General features: G+C 38.3%; 1 protein-coding gene across 2 annotated transcripts in view; it reads right to left on the bottom strand.

The window, feature by feature from the left end:
• whrna (whirlin a) overlaps positions 1-22,664 on the bottom strand; it is a 96,239-nt gene that overhangs the window by 47,702 nt on the left and 25,873 nt on the right. For both annotated transcript variants that reach the window (XM_089123618.1, XM_089123617.1), the window contains exon 3: positions 3,478-3,699. In XM_089123618.1, the coding sequence (XP_088979744.1) occupies positions 3,478-3,699 (222 nt within the window). The remainder of the gene's footprint in view (positions 1-3,477; positions 3,700-22,664) is intronic.

A 22,664-nucleotide genomic window follows, 5' to 3' on the forward strand; every position in this document is an offset into this window, starting at 1 on the left:
AGTTACCAAATACATTACACAGGCTGCTTTACCCACCCAAACAAATCTCTGAAATGTGGCATTGACATTGAGGTGCGACAAGGAAATTAATATATTTCCCAAACACAATGTGTTGTTACAGTTCACCTCTCAAACCTAGAGCACCCATTACTGCGCCTTACAACTATAATTCTCGAAAATAACAACCCATGCGCCATAGCGAATGGCAGATCTGCTGAACCAGCGGAAGGACTAATGTGACTCCCACGACCTGGTAACAAAAGCAACAATACTGCTGTGATTAGAATGCATCATAGAATCCCAGCAGAGCCAATCAAACGGGGTCACCGGAGCGCCTGTGTGCTCTGGGAGATCAATGCGGCAGCGAGTCGTCACTTCCAAACACCAAAAGCATCTGTCGCTCACTAGCATGCTGCTTAAAGGTTAGTACTAGCCATCCCTGAAAGGTCAAGGTGGCGTAGGGCCATACTGTGTCATTGTTCATAATGCCACACATTTATAAATGTCTCTCCCATGAATGGCTCCTTATATTTATGTTTTATTCTTCTTTAGAAGCGTGCTAGAGGCTAAATAGATGTTGGCTTCCAGCAGAGCTTTCGACGCAACTTTTGTATCAGTACCCAGAAATTTGACAGAATTACCCTGCAAATTGCTTCAACGTGATGTGAGACCCAAGCAAGCAGGGTATAAATCAGAGCGGACCGATGGAGATTTCTGCTGCGCTGTTCAGTACTGATGAAGCCGCGCGGCACGCTAGCGCTCTCGCTTCCAACGGCCGCAGGGCCCGAGAAAGAGCGTCGGAAGATTTACACCTGGATGAACAGCTCATAAAACTCTCCCTATAATCACATTTAACAAATTCTGGCACACAGGTGAGGGTATAAGAAAATACAGGGGTGAGGAATAGTGCTAGGGTATAGTGCTAGGCTGCAGACAGAAAAAGGTTCTCATTTAAAATGAGCCAAAATGGACAATGTTCAGTGATTGATTGCTTAATTTATCCGACTAACAGTGTGTGTTCACAGTTCCTTAGGCAAATAATGATGTGAAAACAAAATAATTTTTCCCCTCACCCTTCATTGATTTATATATTTAATTCAGAGTTTAAAATTCATAACGGGGCATCTGCATATAACTGCAGGAACTGTGGAACATAGTCTCTTGTATTTGCTGCCACTTAATGTTTCATACATACTCAATAATTGTCTGATAAAAAGACACCTAGCCCAAAACACTAATCCATCGGTTTGGATTTGCCCCAATAGACGGCATTGTTCTAAATGGAAATGCATCGGCATTAAGGGTTTATCAGCAGAGTACACATTGTGTATGTTTACCAGAAAGACTTCTGTAAAATGCAAATCGAACACACAGCCACATACACACGCACACACATCTTGTTGCTCCTGGGTCTTTTTTAACTCAATCAAATCAAAGTAGCACAAAACGCTTATCAGAAGTACAAAAAAAAAAAACTCCATCCCATTCCCAGGTGAACCAAATCAGGGCTAGTTTATAAACCCTTTTCTTAAAGTGCTAGTGCCCATTAGCTATGAGAGATGATCACAGATAGTTTAGCCCAGAGATATGCATGCGTGACAGCAGATAAATTATGACTTATAGAAAAGGGCAGCGGTCCAATGGCACTTCAGCATCATTGGGGTTGTCATCAGCAGGCACAAATAAGATAAAGAGCTTTGGTTTACAGAAATAATAGCATAAACAGCATTTCATGAAAGACAAGGCAAATTCCTATTCGCTCCACTCTTGCTGCACACCAGTGAAAACTCATTTCTGCACTCAACCTATGCAGGAGCAGAGCACTTAAAATGACATCCATTTATTGAAGCTGGTGAGCTGTAAACAATGTAGCTTTAGGATTGAGTTTTTTAAGGCTTGTGCACATGCACATGACCCGAAGTTCTCCATCCATACTGTTTTTGAACAACTAACTGTCACCCACACCTTTTATAAAATCTGTTTATTCGTCATTCAGGGCCAACATTACTTTACGAACAAGAAACTTTCCCCTTACAAACCTTATGGACAAATACACTACTGTTTAAAAGTTTGGGGTCAGTAAGTTTTTGTTGGTTGTAGGTGGGGGGTCATTTGCATGTGTTTTAAAGCTTCACCAATTTCTTTCTCGGATAGCGTGCAAATATTGAATTGAGTTCGCTTTCGCTTGAACGGACATATTCACACAAAATTATGACAAAAATGGCCATATTGGCTTGTATCCTACTAAATATAGCCATGAACGTAAACAGTAAACAGTTAGAAATAAAGCGCATGTGTAAGGACCGGTTGACACAGAACGCGTTTTAGCTGTTAAAAGCGCAAGATAAAGATCAATGGTAGGAATAAACCCGCAAGGTCTACTCATTCTTTAAAATAAATTCATACAGTGAAGACTTTGGAGTTAATTTACATTTGATTACTTTATTCAGTTTCTGTATTTAGTTTTATTTGTGCTATTGCTCCTAGTTTGATTATTTGTTTTCTATTTTTTTTACTGACTGTTTACTTGTCTTTAAAGGGATAGTTCACTTTGAAATTAATTTTTGATATGTTTTAGCTTACCTCAAGGGCATCCAATATGTAGGTGTCTTTGTTTCCACAGAAGTTTCAATTTTGATATTTTTGGGTAAACCGTTCTTGTCTGTCAGTCATATAATGCAGGTCTATGGTCACCACCTCAAAGAGCACGCACAGAGAAGTCCAAATTAAACATGATTTAATGACTCGTAAATGTAAGTACACATTGATGGCCTGTGACATGAAACAAGCAGTTTGTGTGATAAAACGAACAGTATTTATATCGTTTTTTTCTCGTTACCATAGCTACAAAGCGCCCGCGCCCTCAGATCACTAGGACGTGGCTGTGGTTACACGAGGTAAAAACGATATAAATACTGTTCGATTTCTCACACAAACTGCTCGTTTCGTGTCTTAGGCCATCATGTTTAATTTGGACTTCTCTGTGCATGCTCTTTGAGGTGGTGACCATAGACCTGCATTGTATATGACTGAAAGACAAGAGCGGTTTGACCTAAAAATATCAAAATTGAAAATACTGTGGAAAGAAAGACACCTACATCTTGGATGCCCTTGAGGTAAGCTAAAACAACATGTACCAAAAATTAAATTCAAAGTGAACTATCATTTTAATAATTTTTGAAATTTATATGAGGTTTCAAGAATCAAAAACACAGAAAAACTTAACTGTCTATTTTATTTTATTTATTTATTACTTTTTTGTGGTGGGGCAAGCAAAAAAAAAAAGCAAAAACTGGCCCGGAAAATAATCCTTAGTGTTGAACCCTGACTTCTTTCAAAAATTATGAAAACATTTTTAAACAGTGGCGTATATTATCTTAATCGGAATTGAGTCATATCCTCATCACACAACCATAATGTAAACACATTAAACTTGCTATAACTCGATTAAGGACTGCTGAGAATATGAACCTTCACCTTCTTCTCATCTCCGTCCTGCAGAAGCTGCATGTGGCTGCGGCCCTGACTGTTAGACCTGCGCAGAGTGGCACTGCGATGCTCAGCCAGCAGGTCAGGGGGTGGGGACACACTGCGCCCCTGTGGATCCACCCAGGTGTAGACATGATTCGTGACATAACCACCTGGGATACGGCCCACAGAACGCACCGACATGGAGAGCTTTTTGCTGCCCTTCAGCACCTGTAAAAGAGAGAGAGACAGTGACAGTGAGATGAAGAGGTACAATCAGTCCAGCGTCTCTGCTAAGTGATAAAAGGCAGAAGCAGACATGGGAATGTAAAGATATGCTAACACAAAACAAACAACAGGGATCTTTAAGACTTAAAGGGATACTCCACTTTTTTTGGGAAATAGGCTCATTTTACAACTCTCCTAGAGTTAAACAGTTTAGTTTTACTGTTTTCGAATCCATTCAGCCGATTTTCTGATATTTAGAAGACTATCAGTAACCAGACAGTTTCTGGTCTCATTGACTTCCAGAGTAGGAAAAAAATATACTATGGAAGTCAATGAGACTTCCAAGTCAAAATCAGTTGAATGGATTCGAAAACGGTAAAACTCGACTGTTTAACTCTGGGAGAGTGGTAAAATGAGCCTATTTTCCAAAAAAAAAGTGGAGTATCCCTTTAACTTGCAAACGTAAGCAGATTTTGATTCATCCCAGTAAATTGAATCTTTTGATTCAATTCAGCAATAGGACTCAAATTCAAATAGGGTTCAGTTCAGATTCATTGAACAATATACACTAAATAACTCGAAACACCCTAATTAATCTAAAAAAATAGTGATGAACAACGAACTAGACATTTCATAAAATGTGATGCAGGTAATTGATGAATTGGTGAATAATTTTAGAAGCAGTTCACTTTCATGAATCATTTGAATGAACTAAAATGAATCAGACTTGCATTCGCAACTGGTTAGAAATAACTATCCTCGGTATTTCAGCTCTTTTTAAATAACATAGCTAAGTTAGCACTGCTAAAAAGCAAGGGCAGATCTCTTTTCAGAGACAATACAATACAGAGGAACATGGTGTGGAGATGAAAGTCCTATTTGTTGTGTTTGCCTCATTGGTCTCTGATGGTCTGCTATGCTCACCATCACTCCACAGATCAAGTCTAGAGCAACTGGCACTGCGGGACACCACAAATTCAGCTGAGTGTGAAATGACACCATTATCTCCTACTACACACACACACAAAGATACACTAAGTCGGCATTAAACACACACATTCCAATGCAACAACTTATAATTGGGCTGAACTCAAACAACTTCCTGTTCTCAGGGTGGCTTTGCAGTATCTACTTCCCATGCAGCTCAGACTCCCTCGCAATGCACTTCAGAAACGGTTAGGGAGTTTGTGTCTGCAGGCGCGCTCTGTTGCGTATCTCTGACCTAGTTCTGCAAACTGTTTATTAAGTTGCAAAATACAGTAGTCCAGATTTTAAGTGTAACAAAATAAAACTGCTTATTCGTGAGTCACTCCCGCCATTGAAAATAAACACCAATGCTCCTTTGTTAATCCCAAAAAATGTTTCAAGCCCAAAGTTTGGATTTATTTAGGAGTTAATCTGGTCCGTAAGCATCTGGTTTTCTTTCTTTCCTGGGCCAGGATTTGCCTGGCGAATGATAAATAGTTTTTTGGTGTAGAGGAATGCAGAGTAAAGACATAATTTAAACATAAAAATATGAGAAAGCGAAGAGATGAAAGATAGAATACAAATTACTTGAAGGGATCCAGTAATTCACCCAAAAATTGTAATTCTGTTTTCTCATGTTGTTCCTGTCTGACCAAGCCTTTCTAATGTGGAACACAAAAAGGGAAATTTCAAAGAACTTCCCAGGATTCTCTTCATAATTAATCCAGACAAACGCTTTCAAGTTGACCTCAAAGGCCCTGTCCCAAATGGAAACCTATGCCCTTGCGATCTTCCTTTGAGTCCACACTTTCTTGATGTACTGCCGCTTTGACTGTCAGGTGGAAGTCTCCTGCGGGGTTCACTTCAATGAGGGCTCAGCAAAAGTGTGCATAACGGCCACAAAGGGGGCGCTCGTGAGCACTCTTCTTAAACCTAAAATGACAAATGGAACACCCTACAGTCTTGTGGACCTAACAGCCGTGCACTTAGCGGCCATTTTAAGTCCACAAGACCGCAAATGCATATGAAGTGTGCCATTTGGGACAGGGCCAACATCGAATTTTCATGCAAGTACTGTATCATAATACAGTGAAAAAAAAGAATATTTAAATAGGCAAATGCTTAAGAATCTATGACTGGATCATTATATGCAGTGATTATTATGTTTCAAGCATGATATATGTTTTGCAACAGTTATTCCAGCCCATTCTCATCCTTTAGCGTCATATAGGTGACGCTATTTGGCAAAACGGCGAAATACTACGCACATGGCACCCTTTATCGTTAATATAACATCCGAACCCAAGGCGTCATAAATCCTTTGGCGTGAATATGAGACTACCTTACCCCACACCTAAACCTACCCATCACTAGGGTTGGGTATCGAGAATCGAATATCGATTGGAACCGAGACTAACTTTTCGTTTTTCCCGGAATCGTTCAAAAGTTAAAATTTCGATTCCTAGTTTCGATATTCACAGTCCGCCGAGCGGAAGAAGAAACCGCTGAACAACACCAACGAAGAAGCGTCTACCGGAAGTGTTGGCATAACCACGCGAGTCGAACATGAGTACCTTACGTCGGCGATCCAAAGTGTGGCTTCACTTTTCTAAAAATAACGAAATCTCTGCAAAATGCAAAATTTGTACAGAAGCAAAATTTGTATTTTTACAGAAGGAGTATTTCCTTCAGAAAGGATTATTTCCTTCAGAAAGGCCGTTGGTTAGCAAGGTTAGCTAAACTTTTTTGACCCTGCCTCTTAAAAGAATCTGAATCGAGAATCGTTAGGAACCGGAATCGAAACAAGGAATCGGAATCAGAATCATTCAAATTCAAACGATACCCAACCCTACCCATCACAGCGTGTTATATTAATGATTCTTAGTATTTTGACGTTTTGTCATATAGCGTCACCTATATGACACTAAAGGATGAGAATGCGTTGGTTATTCAAACCCTAACTGATGGAGTGTGTAGTTTTTTCATTTCTTTATTCATTTATTCATTTAGCTGACACTTTTATTCAAAGCGACTTACAATTGCTATATATGGAGCAACTAGGGGTTCAGTGTCTTGCTCAAGGACACATTGGTGTCTCACAGTGGATTCGAACCCGGGTCTCTCACACCAAAGGCATGTGTCTCATCAACTGCACCTTAAAAAACCATGTATGAAAACAAATCAAATATTCCAGGATGACAATGTTTAAATTGTGAACGAATGGTTGAGAGGGAGCATGAAGAACCATTTTGTGCTGGAATAGACTATACAGAGTGCTGGACTCTTGAATTTTCAATACAAGATCTTGATCATAAATTGATGCACCACTTGACAAGGTGCATCAATATTAGTTGATGCTTCTGTTGAAAATGGCAACGGACTCAGCAGCTCGGGTTGAGTTAGGCAGGTCATTCCACCAACAGGGAACAGTCAAGGTGAAGATCAGTGAAAGTGATTCAGTGCCTCTTTGAGATGTAACAACTAGTACATTCTTTAAAATGCTTCCTTTTATGTTCCGCAGAAGAAATAAAGAGATACGGGTATGGAACAACATGAGGGTGAGTAAATGATTTTCCTTTTTGGGTGAACTACTCCTTTAAGAGACTACAGGAGAAGATAAAAAACAGCTTTGTCCCTGCTGTGAATACTAACAAATAAAAGAACGCCTGGCAGCGAGATTCTTAATGCACCATCGCTGCTCTAAAGTGCTGACTGTGACACTGCCTGATGGAGTGTGCCAACAAATGAGTGGAATTACAGAATACAGTTGGATGAGAGAGAGAGAGAGATGGAGGTATGGAGAAAGACATCAAGCAGCCATCTTATATGATACACTACAATGTCACCTTAGGAATGCCAATAATGTGGAAAAATGCATTAATAGCCCCAAGCAAGAGCAGAAGGACATAATTGCAGAAGGTTTCATGCTGCTGAGAGAGAAGCCAAATGTTGGACTTCTCATGCAGAAGACTTAAACTTAACATAAAATATTTGCCATTTGACTTCCATAATGTGATATTTCAGAAGGTGGAGCAACACAATAGAACAAGGAATTTGCATTAAGAATTGATGTTGACTTTAAAGTCGGCATGAAATGGAAGTCTTTTCATCCATATTGTGACAAATATCCGAGTAAAACGGCTTGACCAAATGTAAGATTTGTTTTTCTCCATTAGGATTTGATTGGATCATTGTGGTTTGCTATTTCTTCAGATAAATCATGTAAAGTAAATACTGCATTAAAAAAAATGCAAATTTTCCATTATGATTTCATTTTGACTTTAAAGGCCATGAACACTTAAAGCTAATTGCTCCAAGTAATTTCACATCTGAGCCTGATGGCCCTACCAATTCACATGAAACCCAGTGCACACACACACACACACACTGAGCTGCCTGGCATTCTGTTTATTTACTGTCATTTCCAATGGGAACGATAAAGCATCTCGAGACCAGAATGAGAAATCAAGTCGTAAATGCTGAAATGTTTGAGCATGTGTGCACTGACCAGCTGGCATGGATACTGAAGCAAACAGAAAACGCATACATAAACAGACAATCTGTGATTGTTGCTTTGAATTAGCATTAGAAAAAGGGGCCAATTAGATGATCACAAAGGGTAATTGGGTCTGGTTAGCAGTGCCGTGTGCTCAGAATGCGTTTATGAGATTACGCAGATGAGCTCGGAAGGGACGCTGGAGACATTTGCATGTGATTGAGCGATTCTGGATGAAATCCAGGAGGACAATGCATCTAAAAGATTTAAGAATCACTGTGGTACAATTAGATGGATCTGAGTCAGTTCTTGTGTTCAAATATAGTGGATTTTCAGTAGGTGTGTGTTTTTTATAGTAGCTAGAATGTGTAGGTGTTCATTTGTGAACAGTGGTATTCTGAATGTCACCCCAACAAATATAGAGCTCTTTCATACAGAGTTATGATCTTTGAACAATTTATACTACTATTCAGATTGGTAGGATTTTAAATGTTTTAAAAAATAATACTCATCAAGGTTGCAATTATATGATCAAAAATATGGTAAAATAGTAGTAATATTGTGAAATATTTTTACATTTTAAAACAACTGTTTTCAATTTGAATATGTTTTAAAATGTAATTTATTTTTGTGATGGCAAAGCTGAATTTTTAGTCTTCAGTGACACATGAAAATCATTATAATATGATAATCAACATTGAAAACAGTTTTGCAGCTTAGACATTTTGTGCAAAGCATAATCATGTGTTTAACCCACATTGCAGTGCTAATCTTGAAATGTCCGCGTGTTAGAATGTTACCAACAGCGGACCTCATTTTGACAGTCACAGACAAAATGTAACATTTTCCCTTTCAAACGCTGAAATGACAAATGGCGTGCATATGCCGTTTCAGCGTTTGAAGAGGAAAATGTCAAATGGTGATAAAAACATCAGTTGGAGTGAAGAAGAGACGGTTTAATTCTAACCCTTATATCTAAAAAAGTCCATTTAGGAAAAACTTGATAGTACAGTCGGCAATAATATAAAAAAATATATATAATACAAGGATGCACAATGCTAGAGCCTTAAACAGGTTGCATGCTGCATTCGTCCAATCAGTGCTGACATTTACATTAACCCAGGGTGTACAATGTAAAACATCAGCTTATGAATATCCAGGATTAATTGCAGTGTTAAATGTGATAACCCATGATTCCATTTACCTGTGGTTAAGAATAGCCCGGGGTTAAAGGTACAGTAAGTAATATTGACAGCTAGCAGTTGAAATTAGTACTGCAGTCCAAAACCAAAATACTGGAGAGTTGTTACCCCCGCCCCCTCATACTCGGCGCTCACGCAGGTTGCCAAATTGAGGACATGAAACAGGAACAAGCGCAGTTGACAATGGAAGGTGAAAAGCCTTACATTGTAATTTGATAAGTTTATTTATCCGTATTTAATATTTATTTGGACAAAATGGACCGATGGATGCTGAGGCTTTTTAGGTTGGGTAGAATCTGCGATCTCTGACCCGGTTTGTTGTGTCGATGGATGAAATAAGCTGTTTTCCTCCAACTGGCAACTGGGATGTCGAAATACTAATGCATAAATTGGCAGTGGCCGAAATCTCACAGAACAAATCAAAAAAATGACATTCCAACCCAAAATGCACATTCCACATTAGAATAACTCGCAGTAGCAATGTTTTTCGAAGAAACAAGGATGTGAACATAACATGTTTCATAAAAAAATATTATGGTATTTTTATGCTTTAGCTCAGTCAGAAAAAAAATTACATACAGAAACTTTAACTATTACGAGTGTGAAAAGCACTTCCAGAGGGTTAATGTTTTCTAGCCAGCAACAATAAATTATAAACAAAACAATACAACCTCATTAGATGTTCAAGCACTTCCTACAGCCACAGAAACTTTCACATTGTAGTGTCTGAGTGGAAGCCATTAAAAATGTTAAAAAATGATGACAAACATATTAACTGGAGGATCTAATGATTGCTGCAAGCTGTACTTCAGCCTAATGTTATGAGTACATTTTAAAAGTAACATGTTCCAATACTGTAATTCGAACTAATTTTAAAATGTAACTAAAAAAAGTAATATGCCAAGTTACCTTTGTGTTCCTTTATTAAAGCACTATGCTCAGCTTTTCGTTTAAAAACGGAGAATTAAAACGAATACGATCTCCGTCCACACCAGAGTTTTATCTGCGTATTAGAACTGATCTCCGTCCACATTAAAACAATTGAAAACGCGGACCACGTGACCATTCACCAACATTGGGCATGCGCATGCCGGTGTAAACTGGAAACGGATTGACTATTCCTCAGATTTGATGAAGAAAGCTGACGAATCAGGGACACATCATGACTGATGACACCCAATCATAGAGCCGAGCGCGAGCCTCTGCGTCATCGTTTCTAAAGTCCTCCGTTTTGTCCCGTCTTCACTAAAACGGCCTCTGGAGATTCAAAACGTAAAACGGAGCTGCAGCGTTTCTAAACTTTTCCGTTTCAGTTTATTAATTAATTATTTTTTCCGTTCCGTTTATTAATTAAATGTAACCAATTAGAATTGAGAAATATTTAATCAAATTAGTTCCTTAAAAGTTAACCATTTAAAATGAGTAAAACTTACAACATAAAACATACATTTTAGTCACCATTATCGTGATCAGTGTTTGTTTTAAAATTACAGTTTTCTCCTTCAGTGATTCCGCTTGTTAACATCAGGTGTCTTCAATGTTGGCAATATAAAATGAATAGTTCTTAATTAATCTTTGACATCTGTCTGTTAGTGAGATATTTTTTGTTAAATGTAAACTTTACTCATTTTAAATGGTTAACTTTTAAGGAATAATTTGATTAATTATTACTCAATTCTAATTTGTTAAATTTAATTAATAATATTGCTTGTAATCTGTTGCCACAATTCTATTGATTAGATTAAGCATATTGATTTTTTACAGTGTACTAAAGACGTCTAATTTTCAATGGGAAATAATGAAGTAAGATACAGAGCACTAACTGGTCACAAAATGCACCTGATTCTCTCTATTTCTGCCTCGATACTGACCATCCACCTGTGACTGCCATGACGCATGTTCCCCTTAGGCGTTACTGCATAAGCAAAATCTCATCTGTCAAAGAAATAACAAAACAAATTCTCATTTAATCCTTTTAATGAGAAACCCTGAGACCAAACACAACAAAGTGAAATTTTAATGAAAATTTGTCACTGAAGGATATTAAAATACACTTGAAATGAACCTAAAATGGAAGAATTGGTCAGAAATGTCAGCTGGAGAAAGACATGCGTTTGCAGTGAGGTCTGATATAGTTTGACAGCTCCGGACAACACTAACATCTTTCAACAGATCTGTCCAGAGCTATGGCATCTCATGCTGAAGGGATCGATCAGACTAAAACAAGCAGCTACAGCAAACATTTCTCGCTCTCTCTACACCTCTTTCCATTTATCAGCTTTCCCTGCTTTACAACTTCTTGTCTCATCTCTCATTCTTATTTATGAGTTATATAACAGGGGTTGCCACCACATGGGATGAAGAAGAATGTAAAGGGAAAGAGAGGAGGAGTGAGAGAGAGTGCTTGACTTAAGGGCAGATTTTGTGCTTGAATCAGGGGGGAGATTAAGGGAGATTTTTCACTCTTTGACTGAAACATGAGAGAATAGTACTTTAAGAGGTTTTGCGAACAACAAAAACAGACAGAGCATGGTGGGACATACAAATATAGTCCAGACAAACAACAATATCATCTCTCTGGGATTGTTGAAGGCGTCTATGTCAGGGAGAATTGTTTCAGTTAAATCAAAGCTGACAGGAGACCGGATAAACATACTAATGCTCTCCTCAAAATGCAAAAACAGCTCGAATCAGACTCTCAAATGCATGCAAATAAAGTACAAAGCTTGTCAAAGCACAACACAAAGTCTTAATCAGTATTTTTTGTCTCATTTTCCATTGAAAACCATCTAAATATCCATAAAACAAGCAAAACTGCAAATATTTAAAAAACTTAACAAACCTGATAACTGCAATGTCTTGAGAAATGTGATTGGAGAACTACTTTATATGCTGAAGAACCAGTACAGTAGAATGTAGCATCCCTCGAGAGTTTCATACTTGGTTCAGGTGACTTTCAGTGCAGTATGTTACTGTTGCACCATCTCCTGTAATCAACTTTACCCAGCCGCCACTAGTGCTGTCACAATAAAGGTGATCTGCTCTCCCCAACAGACCGTAGCATGGTTACTTGTTCCTAAATATCAGAGCAAATGATTTAGAGACCCACAAACCAACACATCTACAAGAATACAACATAGGTATGACCTTTACAACATAATCAAAGCACATAAAACCCCATGCATTCACATGAACATTTGTTTTGTGCGAGATACGCAAACATCCTTCCTACTAGCTCAGTTTCAGATCAAAAATGCATAACAAGAAAAGACAGTAATTACAACAAGGGGATGTAGTCTTGTTGGGCAAACTCAAATAAGATTTAAACTCTGAGATTTTATTATTGTGTTGGCAAATGGTGCCACCGGCAGCGCTTGCCAGTGCTGTATTATACATGTGGTTATGAATGATATCTGATTTTCTCTCTGCCTGGAAGAGAGGGAAAGATTAAGAAATTGAGAAAGAACGAAATGTATCCAAGACCTGCTCTCCATTTGCCCCTAGACCTCCCGGTTTGTATTTGCTGAGATAAATGATGTCAGAATAGAAAAATGGCAGAATTTTAATTTTGGGGTAAATTATGCCTTTAACAGTGAAGTCTGTAATTTTCCTGCACATCAACTCATTTCACAAAGAGTCTGAAAACGACTCGTTCCAAGATTAAGTCTCTCTAACCCTCGCCTTTCCGAGAGCTACTGATCAAATTGCTCAATCTGTTGTGATTGGTCGATTGGCTTATAGCAGAGGCCGGAAACAAAACGCGCCGCTGAGTCCGCTCAGCTCAAGCTAGTCCGGGCTCCTCGTCCCCAACAGCTGCTCTTCGCTATATAAAGATAGCCACGAACATCGGATTCGAGCAGAAGTATTTCAATTTTTAGCTTCTTCCGTCATGGTCGTCTTTTCCTATCTCCACAGCGCTTGTTAGCTTAGCTTCCAAACAAGATGCCTGATATTGATTTCAGTATCTGCAAGTGAAGTCCCACCTATTGATATGTAATAGGTCTGTAGCGTGAGTGGGTCCCACAACCTGGATAAATGATGAGCTAATGTTTGTAGTCTCAACCTGAAGCCAGCGCAAGTTCTACCAGGAAGACTCAATCTTTCATGTCATGTATTACCTTCTCATTTATCCAATCATATCCTAATAGTCAGTATAAAAGGGTGGTACTTACACATGTCTGAGTTCTCAGATGCACCTCCATCCTCCCCATCCACCACCAGACGGGACCTTTCCTTTATCTCCCTAACATACATGTGCCAGGTCCTCCCCTCCATCCTTCCCACCACCTCCAGATCCCCCTCTACCCTGAAGACGCCAGGACGTCCTCTCCTCCTTCCACCCCACCACCACCAGATGACACCTTTCCTTACTTCGCAGGGGAAGTAAGGATATGCAGATTCCGTACCCTTGGAATGCGAATTACGGATGGGGAATACGCGAAAGAATTTGATTGTTTGCTGAGCTCAAATAAATGTTCATTGTCAAAGTATTAATTCTCCCGAGTCTTTCTGATAGAAATGGGACTTCCTGCTTTTTATGACGCAAAATGACGATTTTTACATCATAAAAAGCAGGAAGTGAAACACTTAAATCCTTATTTTTCCCATCTCAGAGGAAAATAAGAGAATAAACCAAGACCATTCAAAAATATGACTGGTGTGACAATAAAAATATTAAAGTGTCTCTTTAAGTCAACAACAGCTTTTTCAGTTCTCAACTCTGTGTTCCCCAGTCCCCACTGCACAGGCTACCTCAGTTCATTATTTGTGCTCTGCTTGTGCTGGCAAGATAGAGTGACCCAAGGACTATACTGCAAGTTTGTGTAAATGGCTAGCTGGGAAGAGCTGTTGACCCTGAGCTCAAAACCGTCCATCTCCTCTACCGGGACTGGAGAGGGAACACAGAGGCATGAAACTCTTTCTTTATTACATAAAAAGAGTAGTTAATCACTCTTCCTCCTAATAAGATGAGGAGCGGAGGAGAAGAGACCGGAACAGCAGTGATTTTGATAACGCTTAAATCAGCAATAGCATGAATCAGACTGCCTTTGTTTATGATCGCTGCCTTGAGCAGCCAAACACTGCTGAAAGTACAAAATAGAAGCTTCTCAAGGGCCCAAACTGCTCTCAGAGGAGAATCCATATGCTACTCAGTTGCCTTTTTTTGCACATTTTTCACTATATAGTAGGAAAGTATTTGATTTCAGACATAGCATCTGTTTACAACTGTGACCAAAACAAGAAGGAAGACAAAAAGAAGGACAAGATGAAGAATAAGAAGGACACGAAGAAGAAGAAGAAGAACAAGCAGGACACAAAGAAGGAGGAGGATAAGAAGAACAAGAACAAGTGATAATTACACTGTAAAAAAATATTGTTGGTTTAACTTAAAAAAAATAAGTAACCTGGTTGCCTCAAATTTTTAAGTTGATTGAAATGGAAAAAGTGAGTTAATAGAATGAAGGTGATTGATTTAATCATCAGAAACTCAAAATAATAAGGTATCTGAACTAAATAAATTATTTAAGTTGATTTGACAAAAGAAAAAATGTGATAACAAATCTTGAAAATATTTTTTTTACAGTGTACTATTAATAACTCAGTTTGACACTACAATAATAATAAATACTATTATTAATTATTAATAATATAAACTACTGTGTGATATTATAGATGTACACACCTTCGCATGCACATGCTCACACACTGCAAATGTTAAAATAGTGGGTGCATTTTTTATAACTCGCCTCCCTCCGCCATTTTACGTTAGCGGGAGAAGCGTCATAGATGACATCGTAGAAACGTCAGTAGAAACGTCAGTAGGCTGTAATCGATTATGGTCTATTTCTGCATTAATGCAGTATGGTCCACATCCGCATTGTGATGCATCATATAAAAGATTATATAGGCTATATTATATAGGATTATATATATATATATATATATATATATATATATATATATATATGTATAAATAGATTATATACAGAAAAAAATGATTACATAGAAGTATATATACACTCACCGGCCACTTTATTAGGTACCCCATGCTAGTAACGGGTTGGACCCCCTTTTGCATTCAGAACTGCCTCAATTCTTCGTGGCATAGATTCAACAAGGTGCTGGAAGCATTCCTCAGGGAGTTTGGTCCATATTGACATGATGGCATCACACAGTTGCCGCAGATTTGTCGGCTGCACATCCATGATGCGAATCTCCCGTTCCACCACATCCCAAAGATGCTCTATTGGATTGAGATCTGGTGACTGTGGAGGCCATTTGAGTACAGCGAACTCATTGTCATGTTCAAGAAACCAGTCTGAGATGATTCCAGCTTTATGACATGGTGCATTATCCTGCTGAAAGTAGCCATCAGAAGTTGGGTACATTGTGGTCATAAAGGGATGGACATGGTCAGCAACAATACTCAGGTAGGCTGTGGCGTTGCAACGATGCTCAATTGGTACCAAGGGGCCCAAAGAGTGCCAAGAAAATATTCCCCACACCATGACACCACCACCACCAGCCTGAACCGTTGATACAAGGCAGGATGGATCCATGCTTTCATGTTGTAGACGCCAAATTCTGACCCTACCATCCGAATGTCGCAGCAGAAATCGAGACTCATCAGACCAGGCAACGTTTTTCCAATCTTCTATTGTCCAATTTCGATGAGCTTGTGCAAATTGTAGCCTCAGTTTCCTGTTCTTAGCTGAAAGGAGTGGCACCCGGTGTGGTCTTCTGCTGCTGTAGCCCATCTGCCTCAAAGTTCGACGTACTGTGCGTTCAGAGATGCTCTTCTGCCCACCTTGGTTGTAACGGGTGGTTATTTGAGTCACTGTTGCCCTTCTATCAGCTCGAACCAGTCTGGCCATTCTCCTCTGACCTCTGGCATCAACAAGGCATTTCCGCCCACAGAACTGCCGCTCACTGGATGTTTTTTCTTTTTCGGACCATTCTCTGTAAACCCTAGAGATGGTTGTGCGTGAAAATCCCAGTAGATTAGAAGTTTCTGAAATACTCAGACCAGCCCTTCTGGCACCAACAATCATGCCACGTTCAAAGTCACTCAAATCACCTTTCTTCCCCATACTGATGCTCGGTTTGAACTGCAGGAGATTGTCTTGACCATGTCTACATGCCTAAATGCACTGAGTTGCCGCCATGTGATTGGCTGCTTAGAAATTAAGTGTTAACGAGCAGTTGGACAGGTGTACCTAATAAAGTGGCCGGTGAGTGTATGTATATATATATATATAATTACATGCAGAAAATAACAAAATAAAATTTTGTCCCTGTCAACTTCTTTCTTTTTCTTTTATTTGTTGAATTGTGATGCTGATGCTGCATTGAACGGTAATATGATTTTCAGCATCTTCCGAGGGAGGTGTATGAATTCAGTGTGTTTGTGTATCCGGACAGAGATGAAGTGTTGCCTCTAGATCTACACTGCCACAGGCTGCTTTCTCTGGTACGTTCAGTGGTCACCTGTGCGTAAAATTAACTCCACCACCTGGGTCTCCACCAGAGGGGATGCTTACAAAACACACACATAAAGTAACATGACCTGACACAATGATGCAAACAGTGGCCTTGCAGTGGTGTCAGCAATGTAAAATTTGTATACCTAATATTAGTATGTAATTGAAGCTTGAGCTTCTGAAAAAGAGCTGCGATTCCTGACTGAATTACATACAACACGTTCTGAGAAATGTAAAGGTAGACATATAGACCTTATTCAGAGCAGCGCCATGACAGTGAGACTGTAAGGAATAAACTTGCCATGATTTCAATGGCATCTGCACTAAAAGCAGTATTAAACTCCAAGATAACTTATCATTTTCCACAGCTCATGTTGTCTGGTTTTTGTCTTTTGAAATTTCTTGCTACTTCATCATTCTCATTTTCTAGTCAGAATGTGAGTCTGTAATGCTCCACAGGGCTTTATTTATGAGGCGTGTCTCTTTACCGAATCAGGAAAACTTAATTTGTGCTTTATACATCATTGTATAAAGTATATTTGACCTACAACCAATCAGAGCAATGCAGTAAGTAACGTATGTTTAGCTACGCATAATTGTCAACAGAAGAGAACTCAACCGCACGCACTCTGGAAGAAGTAGTAAAATAACGAGTGTTGATTCTTTTACTTGGTCCTCCATGAGTGCGACCAAAGGAGAAACCACAACGAACACAGGGTTTTTATTATGCCCCATATTCTTAGTGACCATTGGAGCCAGTTGATAAATTAAACTTTTGCTTAATCCCGTAGGAAGGACGGCAAACACATCTTTCCGAACGACAAATGCCTTGTTGATCGTACTGTAGTTCTCTGTTCGTCTTTGAAAATTAATGTGCAGTTGATTTCTTTTACAACAGACGCAAAAGCGGAATCTTTGAGGAAAACCAGTTCAACCCAAGCACTCTATGGTGACGTGATGATTATGTAACTGCAGATCATCTGTCCATCATCGTATAAAACCCGCCCTCGGAGTTTGATTAGCCCGACGATTTCTGAACCGATCATAATTACTCCTCAATAGATTGAGTCCAGACCAAACTTCCTGACCAAAAAATGTTGTGGGTGGGGTTCGGGCTGGCATCCAGGCTAGCACAGAACACTATTTGACCAAAAAATCTTATAAAGACCTCAGGGAACTGTGTCAACTTCTGTAAAAGTTAAGCATGACGGTACATGCAAGTCGATGAGATGAAACAATAACTACATAAATGTATCCACTAACCATTCAGAATAACCGCTACTGGTTATTTCTGCGATTTGACTGAAATTTGCGTTTGTTATTAATGGAGTATCCGAGGCTTGTGTAAAGGATCAGCCGTCTTCTGAATGGGACGGAGTAGCAGCTCATTTGCATTTAAAGGGACACACAAAAACAACACGATTTTGGTCACACCAAAAAGGGGCAACTTTGACAAGCTATAATAATTGATCTGGGGGGTATTTTGAGCTGAAATTTCAGAGACACATTCTGGGGACACCATATATTTATAATACATCTTGTGGGCATAATATGTCACCTTTATACAATTATTATTGCAAGCAGGGATGGAAATTAGCACTTGCCCAATGCTGGTGATTTTGTGTTGTGGCTGGTAAACTCGCTTCACCTACCAGCCACTGTGGCAAGTAAATAAAAGTAGCATGCTGTTTCAAATTCACCTGGACACTTCTAGAGGAGGCACACCTTGAGACTTTACCCAACGGAATAAACGGCTTAAGTATTGTAGATCTTCTAGTATTAATTTTCACATGCAGTTACACATTGTCGCTTAAAAACAAGAAAGTGGTTGGTAAAAACATTGAGTGACAGGTAGATTTTAGAATCCACCAGCCACAGTGGATGTTTTCCCAAAGCTTGATTCTTTTTAGACACTCTCAAAAGGTTTGTAACACTATTTGTGCCTATTCGGATGTCAATCATTGTGATAAAAGGATAGCTTTGTCCAGAAGTTGTAGACCTCTTTGGTTAAATCATACATTTATATATATATATATATATATATATGAAGAGTTCAGATGCAAACACCTCTAAGTGCCATTTGAAATTTTCTTCTAGAATGATCATTTTTATCAAGCTTGTATATTTAAGTTCAGTGATTTCACTTAAATGGCAATGATAATTACCTATTAATTGTTATTTAAGTGAAATTACTGAACTTAAATATACAAATTTGATAAAAATCATCATTAAAGAAGAAAATTTCAAATGGCATTTAGAGGCTTTTGCATCTGAACTCTTCATATATATATATATATATATATATATATATATATATATATATATATATATACTGTAAATATACACACAATTATGCATTGTCAGACCTTGGGGGACAAGACATGCTAACGGTTGTTTTCTTGAATATCAGTATGGGTCTATTAGTATAATGGTGGACAATAACAGCCTTAATGTCTAAAAGAAGCCGTAATGAATGAAAGCTTTTTCCAATGACTTCCTAGAAATGACAAGGACTCCATGAGGTGCATGTGTGGAATCCAGCAGCATTGACTTCTCCGAAACCCTTATTTCATTTTTGAACACACTGTGCTTTGTAAGATGTGTTTATGTGAGAAATCAGGCTGTAATTGTGTTTCTAGCCCTGACTTCTGTCTCCTGGAGTGTTATTTCCTTTTCTGTGGGTTCAGCCAGTTAGGTTGAGCACATAAAGATGGGCTGACTGTCCGAATCACTTCATTAGTGGCTTGTCAGTGTCACTTGTGGCCTTTTCAACCGGGTCCAATTATGGTCCACCCACCAGCTCGAGAGAAGAAGGAGCAGCCGTGCTTGAGTCATGCGCGGCCACGTTAGCGCAGGGAATCAAATCACACACGGCAAATGGCAGCCAAATTTAATTACACAAGAGATAATCTGCTAGATATCTGCCCACCGTTCAGACACACTTCGATACATATGTCCACCTACTGTACAGGTGCAGACAGGAGGTGCAGACAGGAATGCAACAATCCTTATGTTAAACTGAAGTGGACTAATTCAACTGTGTAAGAGGCAATTTAGCCAAATTTAATCCAAATACACACCGGTGAAAATCATTTTCTTAATCTGTAGTTTTATCATCTCCAATAAAAATCTCTAAATATCCTTAAAACACAACTTTAGTGAGAAGCTAATCTGTATAAGATATTAGGACTTTCAGAGAATATACAATTATATACAGTCATAGTCAGAATTATTGTCACACTCATGGTAAATATGATAAAAGAAGGCAGTGAAAATAATTCTGCATTGGTTTGATCCTTCCTTCAAAAATTGTCCAAAAATCTAACCTTTCATTGAAGTGAAAACAATGATTGGGGGGGTAGGGGGATTAGAGAAAAACATTCATTTCATAACGAGATTATCTCTCCATCTTCAATTCTTTTACCTCAATGAAAGGTTAGATTTTTTGTGATTTTTTTTTAATAAAAGATCAAAAGGATTAACAAAGCTGTTTTTTTCCCACAGACTTCTTTGTTCATTTTTAACACGGGTGCCAATAATCATGACCAAGATTATGTGTGTAGGGGAGAGCGGGGCACAACGTAACGCATTTTGGTTTTGGCTCAATTAATTAAAAAATAATTAGGTTAGATTAATATTTTTTTACACAAGCAACATACACATCTATGCTACAAATGAACACTTAAAGTTTTTTTCTAGGACCTACCATTTTCGTTATGTGGGGTTAATTGTAACAGACAGAGGGGTTAGTTGTAACACTTGTGTGCAACACACATAATTCAGTACTATTTTATTTGTATAGTTTGATATCGTTTGTTTATCCACACATCCATCCCTCATCCAATCATCCTTCTATTGTGGATCAATATCATGGATAGAGACAGAAAAAGGCTGCACAGTTTTGCAATAAATAATAATAAAATAAAATTATAAAATGTTGTAATTGCAATTGAATTAGATTTGTGTGTGGCAGCTGCATGTACAATTATTATTATTAATAATAATAACAGTAATAATAATATAAATGAGCTTAAAATCAAAATTTAAAGGGTTTATTACATTAAAAACAGGCCATATTTTTAATAAATAAACAAGTTATCATTCATAGTACACTAAATTTTAAACATTTTAAATTCCAACATTGTTTGTGAAAGTCCAACAAAGTTAAATGTACTGTATACTCAAACCTGAAAAGTAGTGTGGCACCATTTTCATTTGATTATCACTGTAACACTGTGTTAGAACTAACCCCGCTGTGTATTACATATTTTAATATGGAAACGTATACACCCAACTCAGAAACTGAAAAAAATCTATGATGAAAAAATTTACAAAACACTCTTTGTCCAGTATCTATAATCAGTAAATATAATCAAAACTTTCCGCAAATTTGCGGGAGACCGTATTCTGGCAGCAAGAGAAAAAGAGCTAAAAGACAACCTGCTTGATCCTTACTGACTATGTAAAAAGTCCCCGCCCTCCCCTATGTGTGTGTGTGTATATTTCCTTGAAAAAATATAAAGCAGCGCAACTGTTTTCAACATTCATAATAATAAGAAATGTTTCTTGAGCACAAAATCAGTACACTGTATGAGAATGATTTCTGAAGGATCATATGACACTGAAGACTGTAAGTAATGTAGTAATGGCTGTTTAAATGATATACATTAAATATTGACTACATTGTATAGCTGAACAATTGAAACTTGCAGAAATATATGCAACAGTATCTGGTAGCACAGTAAGAGTAGCTTATTTGTTGCTTTGGAACCAGAATCCTGTGTAACACACACTTAAAACATCCTAAGACATCGCCAAGGTAATAGAAGAATCGAGGTGAGATATCTTCCACATAATCTAGCTAACACTGCAATCTCACCCAGCAACACAAACTGAAGCAAAATATTTCCAAAACAGCTGTGGGCTGGACTGACTGACCACCGATCAATTTCCTTCACATCAAGCTCCTCGCAAAGATGAAAAAGAAAATGGGAGTAAGAAAGGGAAAAACAAAGAAAAGAAGGGAAAGAGATGGACAAGCTTGTTGACTCAGTTCTTCAATTACATGCTCCTTTCCCCAGAGGAGCTTTAATTTTACGTTCAAACCTGTGGCGTTGCACTGCACATCTCATCGGGTCTGTATGGGTGATAAGACAGAGTCCAGCTTATCAGTTCAGCCATCTCTCTCTCTCACACACACACACACACACACACACACACACATCAGCCTCATCCAATCAACCTCACTGAATTCAATGCCAAAAGCTTAAGCTCTCCTCAAACAGACAGAGATACAGCAGGGTTTACTGGATAATTTCCGCTCTCCATTTACTCTCTGTTTACCTTATCTTAACCCTCACCCTCAGGGTTGTGACTAGTACTCAACAATCTGATAGAGACTGTACAGAAGGCTATAGTGGGTTTGTATTTGGTCAATAGATGTTAAAGTAATGAGAGCCTGCATTAGGCTAATCTAGAAACAACATGACAAAGACATGGATTACTTGTAGAAAAATTAAAGTGAGATGAATTCAATGCTCAATACAGAAGCTGCAAGAAAGTAAATTCGACCTCAATTAAAAAGTTAAAAGAGATACACTCTAAAAAATGATGTGTTGAATTTACTTAAAATATATATGCACCATTTTTGCATCATACTTTTTAAGTAATCCCAACTTGGAATAATTTTACTTAAAATTAACAAGAAAATCTTTGTTATATTTGAGTTCACGCAACATTCTTTACTTAAAAATGTATGCATCACGTTACATATATTTTTAAGTAAAGAATGTCACGTGAACTAAAATATTTAAGTTTATCTTA

This window comes from Pimephales promelas, chromosome 19 (assembly GCF_988280905.1).
Source record: "Pimephales promelas chromosome 19, fPimPro1.hap1.1, whole genome shotgun sequence".
NCBI lineage: Eukaryota > Metazoa > Chordata > Actinopteri > Cypriniformes > Leuciscidae > Pimephales > Pimephales promelas.